Source organism: Macaca thibetana, chromosome 6, assembly GCF_024542745.1.
Source record: "Macaca thibetana thibetana isolate TM-01 chromosome 6, ASM2454274v1, whole genome shotgun sequence".
Classification (NCBI taxonomy): Eukaryota; Metazoa; Chordata; class Mammalia; order Primates; family Cercopithecidae; genus Macaca; species Macaca thibetana.
Window position 1 is genome coordinate 115,059,261 of NC_065583.1, and position 21,664 is coordinate 115,080,924.

Below are 21,664 nucleotides of genomic sequence, written 5' to 3' on the forward strand. Positions count from 1 at the left end.
GAAAAGCAATATTACAAACTGTTTCAAATGCACGCTTTATTTTTATTGCCCCATCTCTCCAGTAAGCATTTAAAACACAGAATTTTTAGTTAATAAGCAATGTAGATTGGTGTTGCATCCATTGTTTTTTCTTGAATTATATCATCAGCTTCATAGTATGTTTCATTCGTTGCATTTGATGCTGCATTTGAATTGAGGGCTTTGGTTTTTTCATTTGACTTGCCTGCAGATACACAAACCAAAATGAAATAATTATTTGAAATTATGACATCGAGTTTCACTTATAAAAATGTGCACTTAAAAATAATTTTTGTAGCAATATTGAAAATATATCCTGAAAATGTTATGTGTATGAGTGAGAATTGAGTTATTTTGAAGTGGTTTTTGAGTATTTCTTTCTGAAAGTCAAATAAGGGAAATAGTAACAGAAACAAAAAAATTGATTTCCATGCTTACCTTTTTCCTCCATGCTTCCATGAGGAAAATACACATTTGATAAGAAGGTAACAATTTCTGAGTGACTTAACAAAAGTGTGACTGTCCCTCTCCTATGCATGAACTACATTAAAGCCAACCATAATAACTTGCACAACCTTAAGGCTTTGCCATTATAACTGATTTAGATGTGGTTTATTAAAAGGGCACAGTTGTGCCACAATCCCATTCACTCACTGCATATAAATATGAGTCCAAAATGAGCAAAGGTAAAAGAATATGGATCTTTACTGATCGGAAGTTAGTACTAAACAAACAGCAAAGAAATGGATTATTCAATGAATAGTGTTATGAAAGTTAAATGATTGTAGAAATAACTAATGTATCATTTCACCAATAGAAAATAACATAAATATGTAAAGAACAGTGGAAGAAATCACAGACATTACTAATGACCTCCATGTTGCTAAATGCACAGTCCGGTTCATTCTCATCTTATTTGATTTCTTAGCAGCAGTTGATCCAGTTCTTTCCTTGGCTTCTAGGGCACCATTCTTTTTTACTCTCTGTTACCTTACCATTACTAATTACCTCCATGTTGCTAAATCCACAGTCCAGTGGCCAAAAACCTCTGGTCCTTGATGCCTCTCTTCTCTCTCACCCTACATCCAATCCATCAGAAATCCTTGTTGACTATGCTTTTAAAATACATCCAGAATCAGACCACTTCTCACCATCTTCACTGCTACCACTATTCTGTTTTCAGCACAACATTCAAAGAGCTATTCTTTAAAAACTAAGTTGAATCATGCCCTCTGCCCAGAACCCTCCATTCACCCGAGTCTTAACAGTGGCCTACATGATTTCATACACACACCATTAACCTCTCTGACTTCATTTTTTTCTACTTCCTTCTTTGGTTCACTCCAACCTCTTTGATTAAACATTTCAGGCATGTTCCAGCCCTTGGGACTTTTGCACTGACTATTTACTGTGTCTACTATGCTCTTCTTCCAGATAATCTGCACAATAACTATCTTTTTTCCAAGTCCTTCCTCAAAAGTCATCTTCTCAATAAGACCTACCCAAAGCATTATTTAAAATTGCAGCCTCCATATCCCCATCACCAACCCCTTCTGCCCTCCATTTTTCCCCCGAAGCACTTATTAACTAATATAATTTACCTATTTATCATGCTTATCAGTTATTGTCTGTCTTCCCTCACTAAAATTTAAGTACCACATTCCAAGAAATTTTTGACTATTTTGTTCATTAATGATGTGTCTATAAAAATGCCTTGCACATAGTTGTTCAATAAATAGTTGAGTGTATTAATGAATTAAAGGATAAGACAGAAAACTTTAAAACTGGGTAGCAAAAGACAAGATTGAAAACCAACTAGCAAAAAATATTTAGAGCAAATGATGCATGTCTAATATGTAAAGATCTTACATATCAGCATGTAGGACATTAACACCTTTTAGTGAGTGAAGAAAGTGACAGAAAAGATAAAATGACTAATAAACATGAAAAAGTTTTAATCTTGCTAGTCAGAAAGAAATGTAAATTTGAAAGGTGAGAAACAATTTTTCATCACTCAGGTGAGGATAAAAAGTAATTTTTCTTTCAACGGTGTAGCATGATGGGAGTGTAAATTGGTACATACTTAAAGGTGTCAAATGTTCCTACTGTGTAATTTCACTTTAACAAGAAATTCCCAAGGAAACCATCAAAGATGAGATCTAAAACTTATAGACATCTTCTTCACTGGTTATTTTCAATACCAAGAAATGAAAGTAGCTTAAATTTCCAATGATAGAATTGCTAAATATCATGCCTGAGATACCATGCAGCCCTTTAACTTAAAAAAAAATAAAAATGGTTTCTAAGAAATGTTTAATTACATGGAACATGCTTAGAATACAATGTCAAGTGAGAAGAATGTAAAACTATCAGCAATATAATAATAGTTAATACTTACATAGCACTTACTCATAACATTATCAGCCTGTCTGCTAAAGCCCTTTAGGATCACACATAAACTTGGTTAGGCTGATGATCTGGTTCTGCTTTCCTCTTCTGGCTCAGTTCACCCCACTCCCTTCCTTGTCTTTGGTGGTTCAGATACCCACAAGTCCTGTTTTCCCCAAACTTTCCCTGATGTCTCCCTCTCTGCCCCAAGCCTCTTCCAGTTGCCTAGTGTCTCTAATTCTCCAGCCTCTTTTGCTTGAAGAATTCTCCTTCAGGTTTTAGAAAATCTGCCACAAATCTCCCTAAGGGGAAGTCCATTAGCCAAGACTCCTTCCATTAGAAGTAGCTACTGTACATCCTCTTCTTTTCACCATACAGCATGTCTTCTGGATATGAGTTTTTAATTTTTTTTCTTTAGGTGAATCTAAACCTTGCCTTTAAGCATGCCAATACTTCCTGGCTTTGCATATTAATTGCTTTCTATAAGTAAACTGCTTTTTGCAAGTAAAAATATATATTAAAGATACTTTTCTATAAGTAAAATGCTTTCTAGGATTGATCAGGACATCCCTCACTCTGGGACGATTTCATGGTTCAACACTCAAAGGACAATATTATTTACAAGTTTTGAAAGATGTCTCACTGCAGCTTCCATATCTTACCCATAAGACTGAAACATGCATGGTATTGATCTCTAGGCTAATATTAGAAGCACTGAAATTTAAAATCTGGGGCCTAGAGTGGCACAATAATGACTTTATTTCAATTACTTCTCTTCTGAACTATTTTTGGTAGTAAAATAAGTTACTTTCTACTTCTAAACATGCAGTAAGTATAATTTGATTTTTAAAAGCTAATTTGTTGTAGGCACAGCATTTGCCAGCCTGGAAAATAGCCTTTTCCCAATCAGCAAGCAAAGCTATTTAAAATAAATATAGTAGAGAAAGATGGCATGAAAAATTTAAGAAATAAAAAATTATTGACTTTGCAAAGCAAATATTTTCTAAAAATTAGATTCAAATTTAACAAATAATAAACAAGGTTTATGGAAATTTTATCTTGTCAAGATGATTAAAAAATCAGGCATTTTATAGATTGTTTTCAAGATTTTGAAAGACAGGTTTAATTGGCCTCATGCTGTCTTTATTAGGGCTTATGATTTGGGAAATTAAGTCTTTTCTCTCAAAGAATAAAGGTTTTCACCTGTTTTTGAAATCTTTATGTTATCACCTTGGTTAAATGAATGACTTACTTTGCAATGACCTGTGATCCTATTTCATGATATCAAGACTTTTAAACTTTTTATACTTGACACACTTTCCAAAGTCAAATTCTAACTTGGGTCCTCATTAATTTTTTGCCTTTAGTCCCCAGAAGTCCAAAAGAGACATATTTGGCTTATTGGTATAGAAATCATACAGGAAGCATTGTCAAATATGAAATGGTGTTTGGTTTTCTTTGGGCTATATTTGTATGAATGTTATTGGTGTGTGTGCCAAAATTATAGGAAACTCCTATAATTCTAATATGACTTATTGTATGTTATTAATAATTATAATTATGTAAAACTGTTGTATGCCAGAGAAGTAACAAATTGCTAGTCAAATGTGGTTTTAATAATGGCTGTCCTAAGACTTCTCTTGTTTTGATCCTCTTCAAAAGGTGGTTTATAATCAGCTGTAGGACTTTGATAGGTGCTCTTGAATGCAGGTTTTTAATAACTTTGGAAATTGTGACATTAGAATAAAAGAAAAAACTTTCAGGACTCTCAGAGAACTGAAATGTTCACCAATATCAAACAGGACCAGAGTTAACTGCATGGACTGAGCTAAAAGAAGACTGAAGTAATCTTTTTTACTTTTAGCTTAAAATGTTGCTGATCTTTTGTTTTTCAGAGTGAAAAAAAACTTATTTTAAGCTATCTACAGCTTTTAACAATTGAGTAAAGTATACTCCTGTAAACAAAATTTGGAGCATATTTCTCTCTTCCTTATTTCTCCAGAATTTGGAAACTATTTGTGAGTTTTCTTAACTTATGTCAATATAGTTATTTGCGTAAGTGCAATAAGAATGTTTTCTTTTGCAACAGGACAAAATTGGAGAAACTGGTTGTTTTACCAAGGCTTTGAATAGAATAGCATGCTTTCCTTTAAGGAATCAAGCTTAACCCATAGAGCCAAAAAAAGCCCTTTGGGGAAAACTGGCCTCATACCGTGTCCTTGTGGTTCCTGCATAGGGCTCCTAACCGGCTCCTAACCTGTGGTAAGTAAAGAATATCACATTCTAACAGGCCCAGGAGGTCCAAGGTATCTTGGGACCTCAAGAGGAGAGGAAATTACACAGCTCATAGGTATTTGAGGATACAAACCCATGGCTGGGCTCAGCTTAAAAAAAAAAAAAAAGAAAAGAAAAGAAAAGAAAAAAAGTCTTACCTGAGATTCCTTGAGTTTCATCAAAGCCAAATTTTAAAAGGCTATTTGAAAAATAATTATCCTTGCTGCCCTTTATACAAATAATCAGGCCAAGCATAAGACTAAATCTTATTTTTGCAAGCAAATCAGTCCTATTATGATTTGTTTTTAATAAAAATGGGAGACTGGAGAAAAACTATGTTTCAAAATGAGCTATAGTACACTTGTTATTAGATTCTAGTCTTGCCTAATGTTTTTCAATTTTTATTCTTTTCTACAGTTTGGACTGAATTCTAAAATTTTTCCAGGCTACAAGTCTCCAAAATAATGTTTTTAATTTAATTTTTGTTCTTTCTTTTCCCTTTTTTCCCTAGTTTTTCTATGTTGAAATCACTGAAAACTAAGCTGTGCTTTCTTTAAAGCCCTGCAAACTGAAGCTGGACAACTTAAGCTTCAAAAGAAAATAACAGCAACCTATTTACATACATAAGTCGCTTCATACCTGCCTACTGATGTATGGACTTCAAAGTAATATGGCCTATATTGATTTTCCAGGATTGTTCTGGTTTTGTTTGTTTTCTCTCTTCCTCCTCCTATTTTCTCTTCATAGGACATGAGACTTCACAACCTGCTAAAAATGAGCTTTCCTCATAATGTGGGACCTACCCATCTAGGAATGAACCATACTAGCCATGAGAGATCAGAACAAACCTGAGACCAGACTCAATTTTCTTCTAAAATGCTTTCTCCAAAAGATTTTAAAAAGAAAAGGGTGGGAATGTGAAAGGAAAATAAATCCTGGGATCCCAAAATCACTAAGCTAAAGAGAAAAGTCAACCTGGGAACTGCTTAGGGCAAACCTGCCTCCAATTCTAAGTCATCCCTCTGAGGCTTACCTGAGACAAATGCATATCTGATTGCTTCCTCTGCCCTACTGTTTATGTAAAAATGCAGATTCACTGAGCCAGACTAAATTGTGTATTCAGTGGAAGGCTGATCACGGACTCAAAAGAATGCAACCTTTTTTCTCTTATCTACTTCTAACCTGGAGTTGTCTCACCTTACCAGACCAAACCAATGCACATCTTACACATTTTGTTTGTGTGTGTGTTAAGACAGTCTTGCTCTATCACCAAGCTGGAGTGCAGTGGTGTAAGCTTGGCTCACTATAACCTCTACCTCCTGGGTTCAAGAAATTCTCCTGCCTTAGGCTCCCGAGTAGCTGGGACTACAGGCACGCACCACCATGCTTAGCTAATTTTTTTAATTTTTTGGTAGAGACAGGGTTGCCCAGGCTGGCCTCAAACTCCTGGGCTCAAGTGATCTGCCTGCCTCTGCCTTCCAAAGTGCTGGGATTACAGGTGTGAGCCACTGCACCCAGCCCATCTTACACATATTAACTGATGTCTCATGTCTCCTTAAAATACATACAAGCAGACTGTACCCCCACCCACCTTGGGCACATGTCTCAGGATTTCCTGAGGCTGTGTCAGGGATGCATCCTTAACCTTGGCAAAATAAACCTTCTGAACTGACAGAGACCTGTCTCAGATACTTTGTGTTGACATTATGTAATATTTGAAAATCAAATTAAGGTGTTTGTAGGTTGTTTTTCACTTGTTTAATATTATTTTTACTCTTTAGTATAGCAGGTAAAGATAAAAGATCAAAGATTTAATATATAAATTAATTTTGTATTATCTGGGTGACATTTGTATCTTATATAAGCACCGATTTAAGTATCTAAAATTTTATTTTTTTTTGAATTCCTGGAAATATAAAAAGTGTAATGTTGAAGTCCTTCGTGTTTCCAAAGCTTTTTACATACTTAAATTCATAATAGTTTAATCAGACTTTCAAGGTGTTTCGTCATAACCAATTTGGGTTTTTTGGTGTTTTAGTGGGAAATAAACTAAGGAAGTTATTTCCTAACTTAGTCATTCTGGGGTTCTCTCTAAGTTATCCCCATTCTGATGCTCTTGTTTCCATTATATATTTCTCTGGCAACAACTGAAGGAATTTATCTAACTTGTTTACTCCCCTCTGAGATTTAAAGGCTTGCAAAATACATTACAGTAGTATAGATTTTTATTCATGTATGACTTGTAAAGATCTTTATTCCCCAGCCTCAACTCATTATTTACTTGGCTATTGGATCCTTCTAACCGGTGTTAAGTACAAAGATATTTTTTTGATTGGCTTCTAAAGCCAAAGCAATTCCCCTAACAAAACCAAATTGCTATGTGAACAAGAAAAGATGTGTTATAAACACCATAACACCTCTAGCATTCACTCTCTTCCTGCAGGTTAGACGAATCCAAAAGTGCTTTTTTCAAGGTATATCCCTCTGGTAACTTAGAGTAATCGGACATATTGGGAAACAACTGCAGTTAGTGGAGCTGTAGTGGTAATACAGTCCAGCTAACTACAACTCTGGGATAATTTTAAAAGAGAAAGATAAAAATATCTCAGCAACCTCAGCATTTCCTAGTTTTATTTTAATCGAGAAACTAGTTTCTTAACCAACAAAATAGGGATAAAAACAGCTGCCTCTTTTCTGTCACAGGTAACAACATGGATTCAATTTAAATGAATCTGTAATATCATTGCGCTCCCAAGAGATTTGTCACACATAAAAATTTTTTCTTTTTTAATTTATTTTTCTCGTTAGTGGAGTGGGAATTGCCAAGATTCAACATCACAGTTCCTTCCTACTCAATTGTCAGCTGCTCTTCCTGCTGCCTGCTACTTATTTCCATTCTTTGGTTTTTGTTGTTCTAGTCATTGTATGCAAATTTCAACCTTTCTTTAATCCTATACTTCCTAGACTGGCATTAAATTAAAGCTTTGGCCTTTGCCAAAATTTAAATCCAATTCATTGAACGAAATCTTTCTACCTATCCTTATCACAGGTAGGCCAACATAATTTTTCTGATAACAGTTAAATTTTATATTTATTTTCAAACCCTTTCTTCGGGGACCTAGAATTCTTCTGTGAACTCTGCTCTTGCCTGCCATTTCAAAATATCAAAAGAATGTTGGGGACTCCTGCAGGTCTTTATCTCGTGGCTATCAGGCAGAACTGTCATTAAGCCTTTCTACTATCATCTGCCAATGTCCTCCTAGCTTCTGGGTTAGCATTCTGATGTTCTTCAGCAGCTTCCATGTACTAACCTAGCTGAGTCACTTTATTATTTAGTAGAAAATCTACACATCCCACTCATCCTGCAGTTCCTTTTTGCGGAAACAAGCAATTTCAAATTTTTACCCTAAAAGTGTTTTTTTTATTTGTAAGAGGATGTTTTCCCTTCAAATTTAATATGATGATGCACAGGACTGGGTGTGAGCTAAACGGTGAAGTGAGCAAAACCTATTGACCTCTCCCTTTTCAATGCCCTGCCCTCCCCTCAAGTATGTAGAGAGATCTCACATAAGCACAGTTAAAAAATTTATCATGAAAGTTAGAATCTTGGACTTGCCCTTTTGCTTTAGTCACTCATTAATGAGTGGAGGCAGTTCTATTCAGAAATTTTTTTCCTACACTATTTTTTCCAGAATTCACCTTTTTCTTTCTTTTCTGTATTGTTAAATTCTTCCAACCATTGATGATTAACAATATCTTATAGAGGAAGTTAGCTGATATTATATGTCCTTGAAATAAATGATTTTCAATGAGAGACTGGCTTCTATTTTGCTTATTGGTTTGAGCATGACTGAGGATTGCCTGACTCTGCCTTGAGGAGTACTCCAAAATGCTATTATAATGCCAAAAACCGCAATTACTTTTGCACCAACCTAATAATATAGGTAACTACTGAGCAATTTGATTTTCTACATTGTAGGAACAGAAGCAGTTGTATAAAATTCTAGGCTCATTATTTTAAATAAAAAGGTCTTTCTATTTAAAGGGACACAGGTGGCCTTTTATGCCATTGAATTCCAATTACCCTATCTTCTGCTAAGATCTCAATGAATTCCTTTAAAATCTTTCTGAAATAAACACTGATTACCATTAATAAATAACTTGGCAGCGTAATTCATAAGAGCTTTGAGCAAATGTTTTTGAAAGGACGTTAAGACTATTTAGAAAAGTAGTTCTCAACTTCTTTATACATTTAGTACAAAACCCATCAAAATACCAGTTGTCTTTTTAAAATTGGACAGCGTGATTCAAAAGTTTATTTGGAAACTTGAATGTTACTAGAGTAGCCCAGAAACTGAAAAAAAAGGATGACAGGAGAGAGGAGATGGAGTCTTGTTTAATCAGATATTAAAATAAACTGTATAGCTACAGTAATTCTTAAAGTATATTACTAGCTTAAAATAAACAGATGGATCAATTTAACAAAACACAAAAACAGACCACAATATATATAAGAATTTAGCTTATGACTAGTGACATTTTAAATTGTCAAGAGAAAAATGGATTAGCCAATAAATATTTGACAACTGACTCATTATTTGGAAAATAAAAAAGGCAGATCTCTACCTCATATTTTATACCAAAATTAAAGCTCCAGGAGTATTAAAGATTTAAGTATAAGAAAAATGCATTAGAAGAAAATATAGACAACTACATAATTACCTAGTACAATATAGTTATCTATAGGTATCTAAATATATAAATATAGGTAACTATATTATATTAGGTAATTATATAGCTAGGTAATTATATAATTAGATAACCATAGGTAACTATAACTAATTACTAATACTTTGAACTATATTAGAAAATGTATTTAAAAATTAACTACATTAGGGCTGGGCTCTGTGGCTCACACCTGTAATCCCAGGAATTTGGGAGGCCAAGGCAGGCTGATCACCTGAGGTTGGGAGTTCGAGACCAGCCTGACCAACATAGAGAAACCCTGTCTCTATTAAAATTCAAAATTAGCCTGGCGTGGTGGCTCATGCCTTTAATTCCAGCTACTCAGGAGGCTGAAGCAGGAGAATAGCTTGAACCCAGGAGGTGGAGGTTGTGGTGAGCCGAGATCATGCCATAGCACTCCAGCCTAGGTGACAAGAGTGAAACTCCATCTCAAAAAAAAAAAAAGAAAAATTAACTATATTAGAAATCAAAAATCAACTATACTAGAAAATATAAACTATACTGGAAAATACAGTTACCTATATTTTCTACTAATGCATTTATTTTTTATACTTAAATATTTTATCTTTATATCTTTTGGTAAGGGGAAAACTTTCTAAGTGTGAAACCAAAAGGAGAAAACACAAAAAAAGAAACTTCTGCAGTTGAAAATTAGTCACATATAAGATTTATTTGTTTGTTTCTCTGTATTTCCTAATTTTCCTATAATGAACTGATAATGAACCATAATGAATTGAGAGGAAGATTTTCTTTCGAGGGAGCAAGGATATCTTCTAAGACAAATATAGCAGACCATGCTGAGCCAGCCCAAATCCTATTTTGCTCACAGGCAGAATAAATGTTTGCATTATCTTTAAATTTGCTTTCCTTCTCAGTATTTCATATATAATTTATGCTTTTCTCCTAGACAACTGTGCCTTACTGCTAATTTACTTATCCCTTTTCATTTATATCATCTGTCTTTACAAAAGAAAACATGAAATACAGGCTTGTTGTTTATTATACCTATACAACTGTATTATTTTATTTGTGCCAAGCCGCTCTACTAATATTTGCCCTTCCAATTTTTATCAAAAATTCTGTGTCTAAGAACCCTTCTCTTTGCTCCTTCCCCCAACCCCTTCTACAACTCCAGAGTACCAATAGATATTCAAAGCCCCAGGATAAATATGCTTTATATTCCTGGAGCATCAAGTTTACTCAGATATGAGAGGGAGAAGATGCTATTATTAGAGTAAAGCAAGTCATATTATGCAGTCAAATTGAAAATTCTCATAATTTTAAAAATAAAATGGGAACTTCAGATAATTTAAAGTTCATTAGGCTTAAAGCAGGCCTTTCTACTCTAGCCCTTAGAATTCTGGAGACACAGGTTCCTCTCTCTTAAATAGTTGGCCCTCCGTATCCATTGGTTCTGCATCTGTAGATTCAACCAACCATGGATCAAAAATATTTGGGGAAAAAAAGCATCTGTACTGAACATGTACAGACTTTTTTTTTTCTTGTAATTAATCCCTAAACAACACAGAATAACAACTACTTACATAGCATTTACATTGTACTACATCGTACTACATATTAATCTAGAGATGATTTAAAGCAGGGGTCCCCAACCTCTGGGCCATGGACCAAGCTAGTCTGTGGCCTGTTAGGAACCAGGCTGCACAGCAGGAGGTGAGCAAAGGGCGAGCAAGCATTACTGCTTCCCCTCCACCTCCTGTCAAATCAACATTGGCATTAGATTCTCAAAGCAGCACAAACCCTATTGTGAACTGCACATGCGAGGGATCTAGGTTGTGCGCTCCTTATGAGAATCTAATGTCTCATGATCTGAGGTGGATCTGTTTCATCCCAAAACCATCCCTCCCATACCCGACCTGGAAAAATTGTCTTCCATGGAACCAGTCCCTGGTGTTAAAAACAGTTGGGGACTTTATGATTTACAGCATATAAAAGGGCCAGGCACAGTGGCTCACGCCTGTAATCCTAGCACTTTGGGAGGCTGACACGTGTGGATCATTTGAGGTCAGGAGTTTGAGACCAGCCTGACCAACATGGTGAAATCCTGCCTCCACTGAAAATACAAAACACTTAGCCAGGCATGGGGACCAGTGCCTGTGGTCTCAGCTACTCGGGAGGCTGAGGCAGGAGAATGGCTTGAAACAGGGAGGCAGAAGTTGCAGTGAGCCAAGATTGCGCCACTGCACTCCAGCCTGGGCAACAGAGTGAGACTCCATCTCTAAATAAATAAATAAATACATAAAATGGAAAGCTATGCGTAGGTTACATGCAAATACTATGCCAGTTTACATCAGAGACTTGAACATGTGAATACTTTGGTATCCGCAGGGGGTCTTCAAACCAATCTCAATGAATACTGAGGGACAACTGTATACATTTAAGGATTCTCTGGTGGAAAAGTTTGAGAAGCAGGGCTCTAAGACGCCCCTTTAATTGCTCCTCGGTTAGCCATTAATTCCTCCACAACCTGTGGAATGAGCCCTCACCCTCAGAGTGTAGACTCAGAAGGATGCCTTTCACACAGCCATCTGTTTTCTCAGGAGCTGGACGTCCTATACAGAACAATTTACAAGCAATAGTATTCTTTTAAACATTGGCATTTGAAGCATGCATAACCCGAAACACAAAGTTTAAAAAGAAGAAAATGGTTATGGAACACAACTTAAAGACTGATCAATTGCTTCAGCAATAGGTCCTCTGTACAGAATGAGCCCTAGGGGTAGTCCAATTACAGTCTACAATCACTGCCAGAGACTAGCTTTTTTCAAGATCCATTCCAAATGTTGGAGCCTTAAATTGTAATGCAAGTCAACAGAATAAAGATATACTATGCAAAATCTTGGCAAAATTGTCTAATATTAGACTATTTTAGACTCTCGTCACTTATAGAGGGAAAAAAATTCAGTGTCCTAAGTCAATTTAGTGTGTACACAAGAACACATTTCCCTTTAGGCCATTCAGATTTCCTATAATGGAAACAGTTTCAACTGTAAAAATCAACCTGAAATATCGAGAGGCTGACCCATGAATTTTTTTTCAAATTTTTTATTATACTTTAAGTTCTAGGGTACATGTACACAATGTGCAGATTTGTTACATATGTATACATGTGCCATGTTGGTGTGCTGCACCCATTAACTCGTCATTTACATTAGGTATATCTCCTAATGCTATCTGTTCCCCCAGCCCCTCCCCACAACAGGCCCTGGTTTGTGATGTTCCCCACCCTGTGCCCAGGTGATCTCATTGTTCAATTCCCACCTATGAGTGAGAACATACGGTGTTTGGTTTTCTATTCTTGCAATAGTTTGCTGAGAATGATGGTTTCCAGCTGCATCCATGTCCCTACAAAGGACATGAACTCATCCTTTTTTATGGCTGAATAGTATTCCATGATGTATATGTGCCACATTTTCTTAATCCAGTCTGTCATTGATGGACATTTGGGTTGGTTCCAAGTCTTTGCTATTGTGAGTAGTGCCACAATAAACATACATGTGCATGTGTCTTTATAGCAGCATGATTTATAATCCTTTGGGTATATACCCAGTAATGGGATGGCTGGGTCAAATGGCATTTCTAGTTCTAGATCCTTGAGGAATCGCCACACTGTCTTCCACAATGGTTGAACTAGTTTACAGTCCCACCAACAGTGGAAAAGTGTTCCTATTTCTCCACATCCTCACCAGCACCTGTTATTTCCTGACTTTTTAATGATCACCATTCTAACTGGTGTGAGATGGTATCTCATTGTGGTTTTGATTTGTATTTCTCTGATGGCCAGTGATGATGAGCAATTTTTCATGTGTCTGTTGGCTGCATAAATGTCTTCTTTTGAGAAGTGTCTGTTCATATCCTTCGCCCAGTTTTTGATGTGACCCATGAATTTGGAAAGGACATGGGTAACTGGTGAAACCAATTTTCCTCTGACATAATATTTACTTCTTTATTTATTATGCAAATATTCTATTATGTTCCTAACCTTCAAGACATTCCTTGAATTCAATAAAGCCACAGACTTGCTTTCTCAATAGCTAGAACACTGGCATCCATTGCTAGGTAGTAGAATCATTGGAATGGAACATGCATATTTAACGAAGGGTACAGCAATGTGTAAATATCACATCAAAGGCTCGCTTTCAAATATAAACAATTTTCTCTTCCCATTCTAGTGACATTTGAACTATTTTATTTTGGGCTCTCCACTTTGTCTGATTTGGTTAAAATCAATGCAAGGGACCAAAATCACCTCATTTGAAAGCAGCAGGAAGTCACTGATCACTTAAAATCCTGCCTTACCAATAGCACGCATTCAGGAAAGGTGTACTGAATTGATTTGCCAATTTGACAAAATATACTTGTGAGAGGGGCAGAATAAGGATATTTCTTTGCAAGTAATCAGCCTCATCTAACTATAATGGACTTCCTCACTCAATAGCGACAAGAATACAAAATCTGAATCAACAAGCCAACTAATTCTGTTGCTATGTTCTGAAGTCAATGTGAAATAAAATTTTGGAGCAGTACCTAAGCTAAATCTGGAAAAATAACCAATTTTTATTTAGCACAGTGCATTGTATAGAGAAGGCAGTCAATGAATGTTTTATGACTGTGACAGTGACAATATTTTGCCAATGTTTCTCAAAATATGCTCCTAGTATGACACACATGCAGTGCTACCCCATCCAATTCATTCATGGAATATTTGCTATGTGTTCTAGGCACTGGGGATACAGTAATGAGCAAACAAGACAAAAATTCCTACTTTTCTGGGACTTAGTTTCTACTCGGAGTGGACAAAAGATAGACAACAGGTAAGTAAAGGATATAATATGTTAACGGTGAATGCCTAAGATAAATTCAAAGCAGGAAGAGGGTATTAAATGTTGAAAGGGAATTAAAAATGCAGATGGGGTAACCAGGGGAGAGCTCCTGGGAAGGTAACTTTTGAGTAAAGATGGAAAGTGAAAAAGTAAGTCATGCAGATATCTGAGGGAAAAGCATCCTTGACAATAGTGGAAGCATGTGTAAAGACCTTGAATCAGGAATTTCAAGGAACAGCAAAGGGGCCAATGAGGCCGGGCATGCAAAGATAGGAAATATAAGGGCAGATCACAAAAGTCCCCATAGGTCATGATGAAGACTGTTTTCTCCATTGAAAGAGACAGGAAGCGATTCGTGTTTTCAGCAGAGGAGTGACATGACCTGACTTGTGTTTTAACAGGTCTGCTCTGGCTGCTCTGGAGAGCAGACAGCAGGGGAACAAGGACAGAAGCAGCAAGAGGAGCTGCTTGTTTTAAAATGCAGAGCCTGGAATTTGTGTTTTTTAACAAGCTCTCTATGTGATTCATAGGCAGTCAAATTTAAGAACTGCAACTTTAAATTACCTAAGCAATTGAGACAAAAATGGATTTTACAATCTGATTATTTGATAATCACTACTCGACATCCAGTGGAGAAACTGGGCCTAAGTCATTTGTACTAAATTCAGCTAACAACCTATCATTTCAGCCATGTAATCTCCAAACAGTACTTCCGGAAGAGAACTTTCAAGGAATCTTGGCCCCCTTGTTCTGTGACACAGGATACCCTCTGAGAGGTCTCCTCTGCAGAGAAGGAAATGAGAGCTAATGCAATCGCACAGTGGTGATGTATTTGATAAGGTCACAGAACAGGTACCCTATAATATGAGAAGTTTTAGGATGCAACTAAAATAGAGTATATGGGTGAGGACTTTCCTCAATTTTTTTAACATAAAGATTTTCGTTTTATTTTTACATGGAAGCAAGTAAGCACTTGTGTGTCATTCTAAACACATATATAAACCCTAAATTTATAAATCTGTTTATATATTCTACATATAAATTATTGATAAATTCCGCATATATTTTATAATGTATATTCTAGATTGGTTTATATGTGCATCTCACAATAAAATTTATAATTAGTACTTTTTAATACACTATAGAAATTTATATTCACAACAGTTAAAAATTCTTTGTGATTGAGTTTTATAATGGTAACAACTAGCATTTGCACAGCACTTGATGATTGAGAGAATAGGACCAATTCCACAAACCATAAATAAACATTATTTCTACTTTATAGTCACACTATAGACATACAAATCCCAATATTTTAACTAGTTTGCAATCTAGCCAATACATCTTCTACTTATTTTTTGTTTCTTTTATATGCCTCTGAATTATTTTATATGCCCCTCTGAACTGCGTACACAGTAGACACACAGATAAATTCTTAACTGACCACTGACTAGCCAATCTAGAGTGATGAAAATATTTGGTTCAGAGAATAAGTTATCAAATACTTGTTTCCTCTATTTATTTGACTTCTTTGACCCCATCCAAAAACAAAATTTTTAAAATTTCAAGAGGATAAACCTTAATAACCGGAAGGAACATAAATATATTTAAAGCAGATTTACTGAACCAATGGTTTAATTTTCATGAGAATAATTACATCCTGCTGCTATTTTTCCTTCAGCACAATTTCCCTAAAGTATTTCATCATTAAGGCCTGATTCAATGTGAATTTTTAGTAAGACACATAGTAAGCTGAATTTTTAAAAAGCATTCATTGTTAACAGTATGATCACCCAGGTACAAGTTATTCTTTTGGATAAAGTTCAGGTAATTGGTAACAAATAATAGATACTGATTACCTTCTTGAGTGGAAGAAGACTCTAAGTGTTGAAGCTTAAGGCCAGTGTCTAATCTTTGAGGCTTTGTATACAGAAATAAATAGCAAAGGACACAGACACTGATGACAAAGGCGAGTAAAACAAGGGCAGCAATTCCTAATCCAATCAAGGCACCAATGCTGAGGAAAACAGGAAAAAAACATGTGTCACACAAAGTGATTCACACTGGTTCAACTAAAGAGAAGGCATAAATATATCGTTAGTTCTTGCTCTCAGTCATTCACAACCAAATTGTATTTTAGCATAAACAGTAACTGATTGAAATCTAAAGTTCACCTTTTTCCATCACCAAATTCTTGTATTTTTCTCTGTAGGATTTTCGAGACCCTGTTAAATTTATACATTACTTTTTTTTTTTTTTTTTTTTTTTTTTTTTTTTTTTTTGATGGTGTCTCACTCTGAAGCCCAAGGTGGAGTGCAGTGGCACAATCTGGATTCACTGCAACCTCTGCCTCCGGGGCTCAAGTGATTATCATGCCTCAGCCTCCCGAGTAGCTGGGACTACAGGTGCATGCCATCATGCCCAGTTAATTTTTTGTATTTTAGTACAAATGGGGTTTCACCATGTTGCCCAGGGTGGTCTCGAACTCCTGAGCTCAGGCAATCCACCCACTGTGGCTTCCCAAAGTGCTGGGATTAAAGGCGTGAGCCACCACTCCTGGCCGGCCTGTACATTACTATTAATAGGGAAGATCATGTGTTCATATTATAGGTTAAAGGTCACATGATTCTTTTGGGATAATTCTAAAACATCTCCATCAAGTAAACCTCTATTATTCATATATTTTAGAAGGAAAGATCAGGTTCAACAACAAATGATGAACAGAAAAATATTTGTTTCTGCAAAAGCACTAAAGACATATGTGAAATGCCATTTGTTGATTTACAAAGCCAAAACTATTATAAAAAAGGAGAAAGCAATTTGAATTAAAGGAAAATGGTATTTGTGAAATTCATATCAAGTTTATGTTCAGTTTGACTTTTTCCTTTCTAAAGGGGCATAATGTCAATGGCTTCTAGCATTAAGGAAGAAGCCCTTATATTTTTCTCTAAAAACAAAATGTGTATCTGATTGTATTTGCTCCACCCTAAATTTGTAATGATTCCGTCTGATACAGTTACCTCTCAGTCTAATCATTTGAGAAATATAGTTTTCATAAACCTGTGAACTGAATATTACTAAATGAGAAAAGAGCTTGGGGGGAAAAAAAAGCATTATCTTGAAAGACTAATATGCTAACACGTACTTCTTGAACCACATTTTGTTCTAATTAAAATCTACCAATAGATTTTAACCTATAAATAGATTTTAATCAATTTTACTCAAGAACAGATACTTCTGTTGACTTTCATGGTAGTGTTGTATACACTTATTTAAAGCATTTGAGAGTTTGGCTTGTAGAAAATGTTCAATAAATGGAAATAAATAATAATTGACTGCTGATTGATCTACCTGTATTTGGGACATACATCATTGAAAAGTAATGATCTTTTTCTTCATTATCTTCCTGGCTTGCCTTTAGGCTTCTGCTCTTTCCCTGGGATTAGGACACTGACAAGTTTAACCTGTACCAAAAGGGAGGGGAGGGAGAATTTGACCAGGGATGCCAGGAGCATTGTTGCTTTGGGAGGAAGGAGAACAGAACTGAAAGTGAAAAGTTAAGTTCACTCCACTTGTCCTTCATTTTAGGAGCTAGAACACCCCTGCAAAGAAGAGATTGCCTCCTGAACCACACACATGAAGTCGACTTTCAGAGATTCTTGTGCTTGGTTTATTGTCAACCCAGTTCCACTAGCCTTGTAGACAAGTGAAGGCTGGGGAAATTTATGGCTAGAGTCACCGTAGAGTTATATATTTCAACTTGGGGTTTGCTCTCACTGGATGCACTCTCATCTAAAAGGTAGACTCCCTATATTTGGCGACTCCTCTTTTATACTTGTTTGCACCAAACCTAACTTTTGTGCATTTTAAGTGTCAGGGAAGGTTAGGATCACTTCACTATACACAGACACATGTGAATGTAATCCACTCAGTTAATATTATCTGGTGCACAGAGCAGATAAGAGGCTAGACATCTGGAAAGATTCTGCAAGCAAGAACCTGATTATTAAAAAATCTTCAAGGTAAAAATGTAATTTAGTCTATTTGAAAGCAAAATTGTTACTTTAATTAACTTCCACATACACAGTGTGGGCTTTCAATATACAAATTATAAAACCAGACCATTAAATTTGAAAGAAAAACAAAAACAAAGCATGCCATCCCTGCTTTCTGTTAGAAAAGAATGTTCTTCATAATAGTGACAAATAGTTTCAATGTCATGGTTCACTTTATAAAAAAGTTGCTTTATGGCTGGGCGCAGTGGCTCACGCCTGTAATCCCAGCACTTTGGGAGGCCGAGGCAGGCAGATCACGAGGTCAGGAGATCGAGACCATCCTGGCTAACACAGTGAAACCCCATCTCTACTAAAAATACAAAAAATTAGCCAGGCATGGTGGCAGGCGCCTGTAGTTCCAGCTACTCGGGAGGCTGCTGCAGGAGAATGGCATGAACCTAGAAGGCAGAGGTTGCAGTGAGCCGAGATTGCGCAACTGCACTCCAGCCTGGGTGACAGAGCGAGACCCCGTCTCAAAAAAAAAAAAAAAAAGAAAAGAAATGTTGCTTTATGCATGCAAAGCTCTAGGTATAAACTCTCGGTAAAGATGGAGCTCCAGGAGACTCCTAAAATATTTATTTCAATAAATACTTTAATTAAATAGCCACTTATGCATGGCCCTGTCCAATAGACCTTATTTTACCAAGTCCTGGAGAAGATTACCAAGGAAAATCCTAAGAACATAGGGAGTCATCGGAGGAGAAAAGATGGGAGGGGGCCAGACACAGGAAAGGAAGAATTATCCTTTCCTCAGCACCCTATGGCAGTTGTTTTACAAGCTTTGAGAGAGGGTCTGAAGCTGCTGTCACATTAATGCAGCAATTCTCCTACTTAGGAAGTTCACTTACCTTGCGATAGCCACAGCTGTGCCTTTCTCCAGCCACTATAGAATCTCCAAACAAGGGCTAGTGACTCTTCACAGTTGGACTATTTTAAATTAGGAGTGGAGAGCAAAGAACAGAGGGGAAATGAAGCTCTAATAAATTTACCTCCCTATTGTGTTCTCAGAGCTCAGTAATTCTCAGGAACCCCAGGTTTAACACTGCCAACCGACAACATCAGTTGAAGTGATTTTTCTATTTCCCAGGGAATGGAGCTGCACTGTCTGTTTTGTCAGTGCTGAATGAAGACCCCAGCAAGCTGTTCACTCCTTTGTGCCCTTATAAATCTTAGGAAGGTTTTATGTCCTCTATTGCTTGCCACTTTGGAACTATTCAGGGATCTGAAAATCTCAAGCACATTTTCCAATTGAGTTTGACTTAGGAATTGCCAGTCTCTGTTGGAGGTGCTTCTGCCATTAGTAATGCCTCCAATGACCCAGAGATAGATTACTCTGTTAGTTTCCAAAAGGCCAGATAATAAACCAATGCAATACAGATTTCTTCCCCATGTAATCTACTAAGGATAAGCTATCATTATTTTCTGACATTTTGCCCTTCTCCAGCAAAATACAACTTTGTCAGTTGAACTTACTGGAAGGTAGGCACTCCTGTTGAGACTTTTTGATGCTTCCAATATAGAAAAATATGTTAATATTTTATTGCTTCAAGAAGTAACATTTAGTCATTTGCTATAGACTTGGCCTGTGTGTTAAATTCTGGGTCATGTAGGTGACTGGGAGACATAATCATAATACTTTACCTCTTACTAGCAGAATCCATCTCCTCCAACCCCATAAACTAATTAATATGTACAAAACAATTTAAGGTGGGAGCTCTTTCCTTGACTGTCGAACCCCTTTCATTCTCCAAGCAAAATGAAAAATTAAGTTTAAAGTTTGCAGCCCTTCAGAGTGGAAGGGGGAAAAGAAATTCATAAGGAAAATGTCTACATCAATACTAGTTGGAATAAGTAAAATAAAATTGCCACTATAGGAAAAAGAAACAAGACTCCACCTTAGAAAGTCTCTTCACATTCCAGCAATAGCCACATGGCTCAGGTTTCAAGAAAGGGGGTGTCCTGTTCTACAGAGGGTGTGTATAATCATGGCAACCAAAAGCTGTATCTTTCTTGGTGTCTCTTCAATTCTCTCCAGGGTAGGGGTCAGATCCTCCAAAAAGGGCAAGTCGTAAAGCCCAGTTGCTTGCGCAGGCCCTCAGGAACACACACACATACACACACACACACACACACATACACACACACACATTAAAAAATATATGTGTATTTTAAAGAATACAGCCAATTCCTTCCCATCCCTCAAAGAGTCTTAAAATACTCTGATCCTTGTTAATGCAGTAAAAAGAGCCCCAAAGGAGCCTCCTTTCTCTTCAAATACACCAAATAAACCTAAAAGAGGATTTTAAACCTTCCCCTTAGGTTATCTGCCTGTCCTCCCGCTCCACCAGTAGGGCTGCCAGCCTGGGACTGGTCCCCGGCGAGGGGAGAGCAGTCGGCTCCCGGGAGGCGGGCGGGGAACCCAGCGGGGCCAGCTGGGAGGGCCCCAAGTGCGCCCAGGGCGCAAAGCCCGCGCTCCTCCAGCGCGCGCCTCGCCTCCGGTCCTGGCTTCTGGGGGAGTTTCGAGCCCGGGCGAGATTTCTCTCCCTACCCTCACCCGCCCTCAGAGGCTCCGCTTCCTTCCGTAGGGACCCAACCCAGAGCCGATGGCGGGGACCCGGGGACTCCCCCTGGCCCTGGCGTGGCTCCGCTTGTCGCCTCCCTAGCCCCGGGCCCGGCCAGCCGCCGCACGCGCGGGCTCTCAGCCCACCTGAGGCTCCACATGTAGCTGTGCTTGTAGGGGAAGTAGCTGCCCGGCTCGCTGCAGCAGTACTTGAGGTCGGCGAAGCCGCAGCAGTACTGGAGCGCGGCCCCCTCGCCGCGCCGGGGGCACTGGAAGGGCTCCACGAAGCTCTGGTTGAGGCTGTAGTAGCCGGAGCACAGCCTGCTGTCCTCGCTCATCGCGGGCAGGGGCCAGGAGAGGCTCGCAAGGGGCCCGGTCTGCTCTCGGATCGCACCGGTCCAGCACCTCCAGAGCCCGCGGACCCCTCTGCCCGGACTCGGCTCTTCCGATCTGGGCTCTGGCTGCCCCGGCGCTCAGTCTGTCCGCGCCACCTCTGCTTTCTCTCCTCCCCTTGTCCACATGGTGTCTGGGCGCCTTACTCTCGCCTCTCCCTCTCGCTGCTGAGCGGTCGCTCTTTTTATCCGCCCATCTCGGCGCCCACTCCCCTCTACTTTCCCTCACTTCACCAGCAGCCTGGAGACCTTAGCTGTCCCCACACCATGCCAGAAAGAGCTTTCTCCAGAGGGAAAAAAGGAGACGTGGGACATGTTTTTAGTCCAGGCAGATGCTGCCAAAGTTGCAGTTTTCCTGCCTAGGGACAGGGCAGGTGGATTCTGGGC

At 37.8% G+C, this 21,664-nt stretch overlaps 1 protein-coding gene across 1 annotated transcript; it reads right to left on the reverse strand.

Annotated features, from left to right (window-relative positions):
• Positions 1–21: 21 nt before the first annotated feature.
• On the reverse strand, positions 22–21,327 carry SHISAL2B (shisa like 2B). Its single transcript, XM_050793797.1, has 3 exons — positions 21,033–21,327; positions 16,130–16,287; positions 22–223 (listed from the first exon to the last, which is right to left on the reverse strand). The coding sequence occupies exons 1-3, from the start codon at positions 21,221–21,223 to the stop codon at positions 90–92; spliced, it is 483 nt and encodes a 160-aa protein (XP_050649754.1). The 5' UTR covers positions 21,224–21,327; the 3' UTR covers positions 22–89.
• Positions 21,328–21,664: the final 337 nt, after the last annotated feature.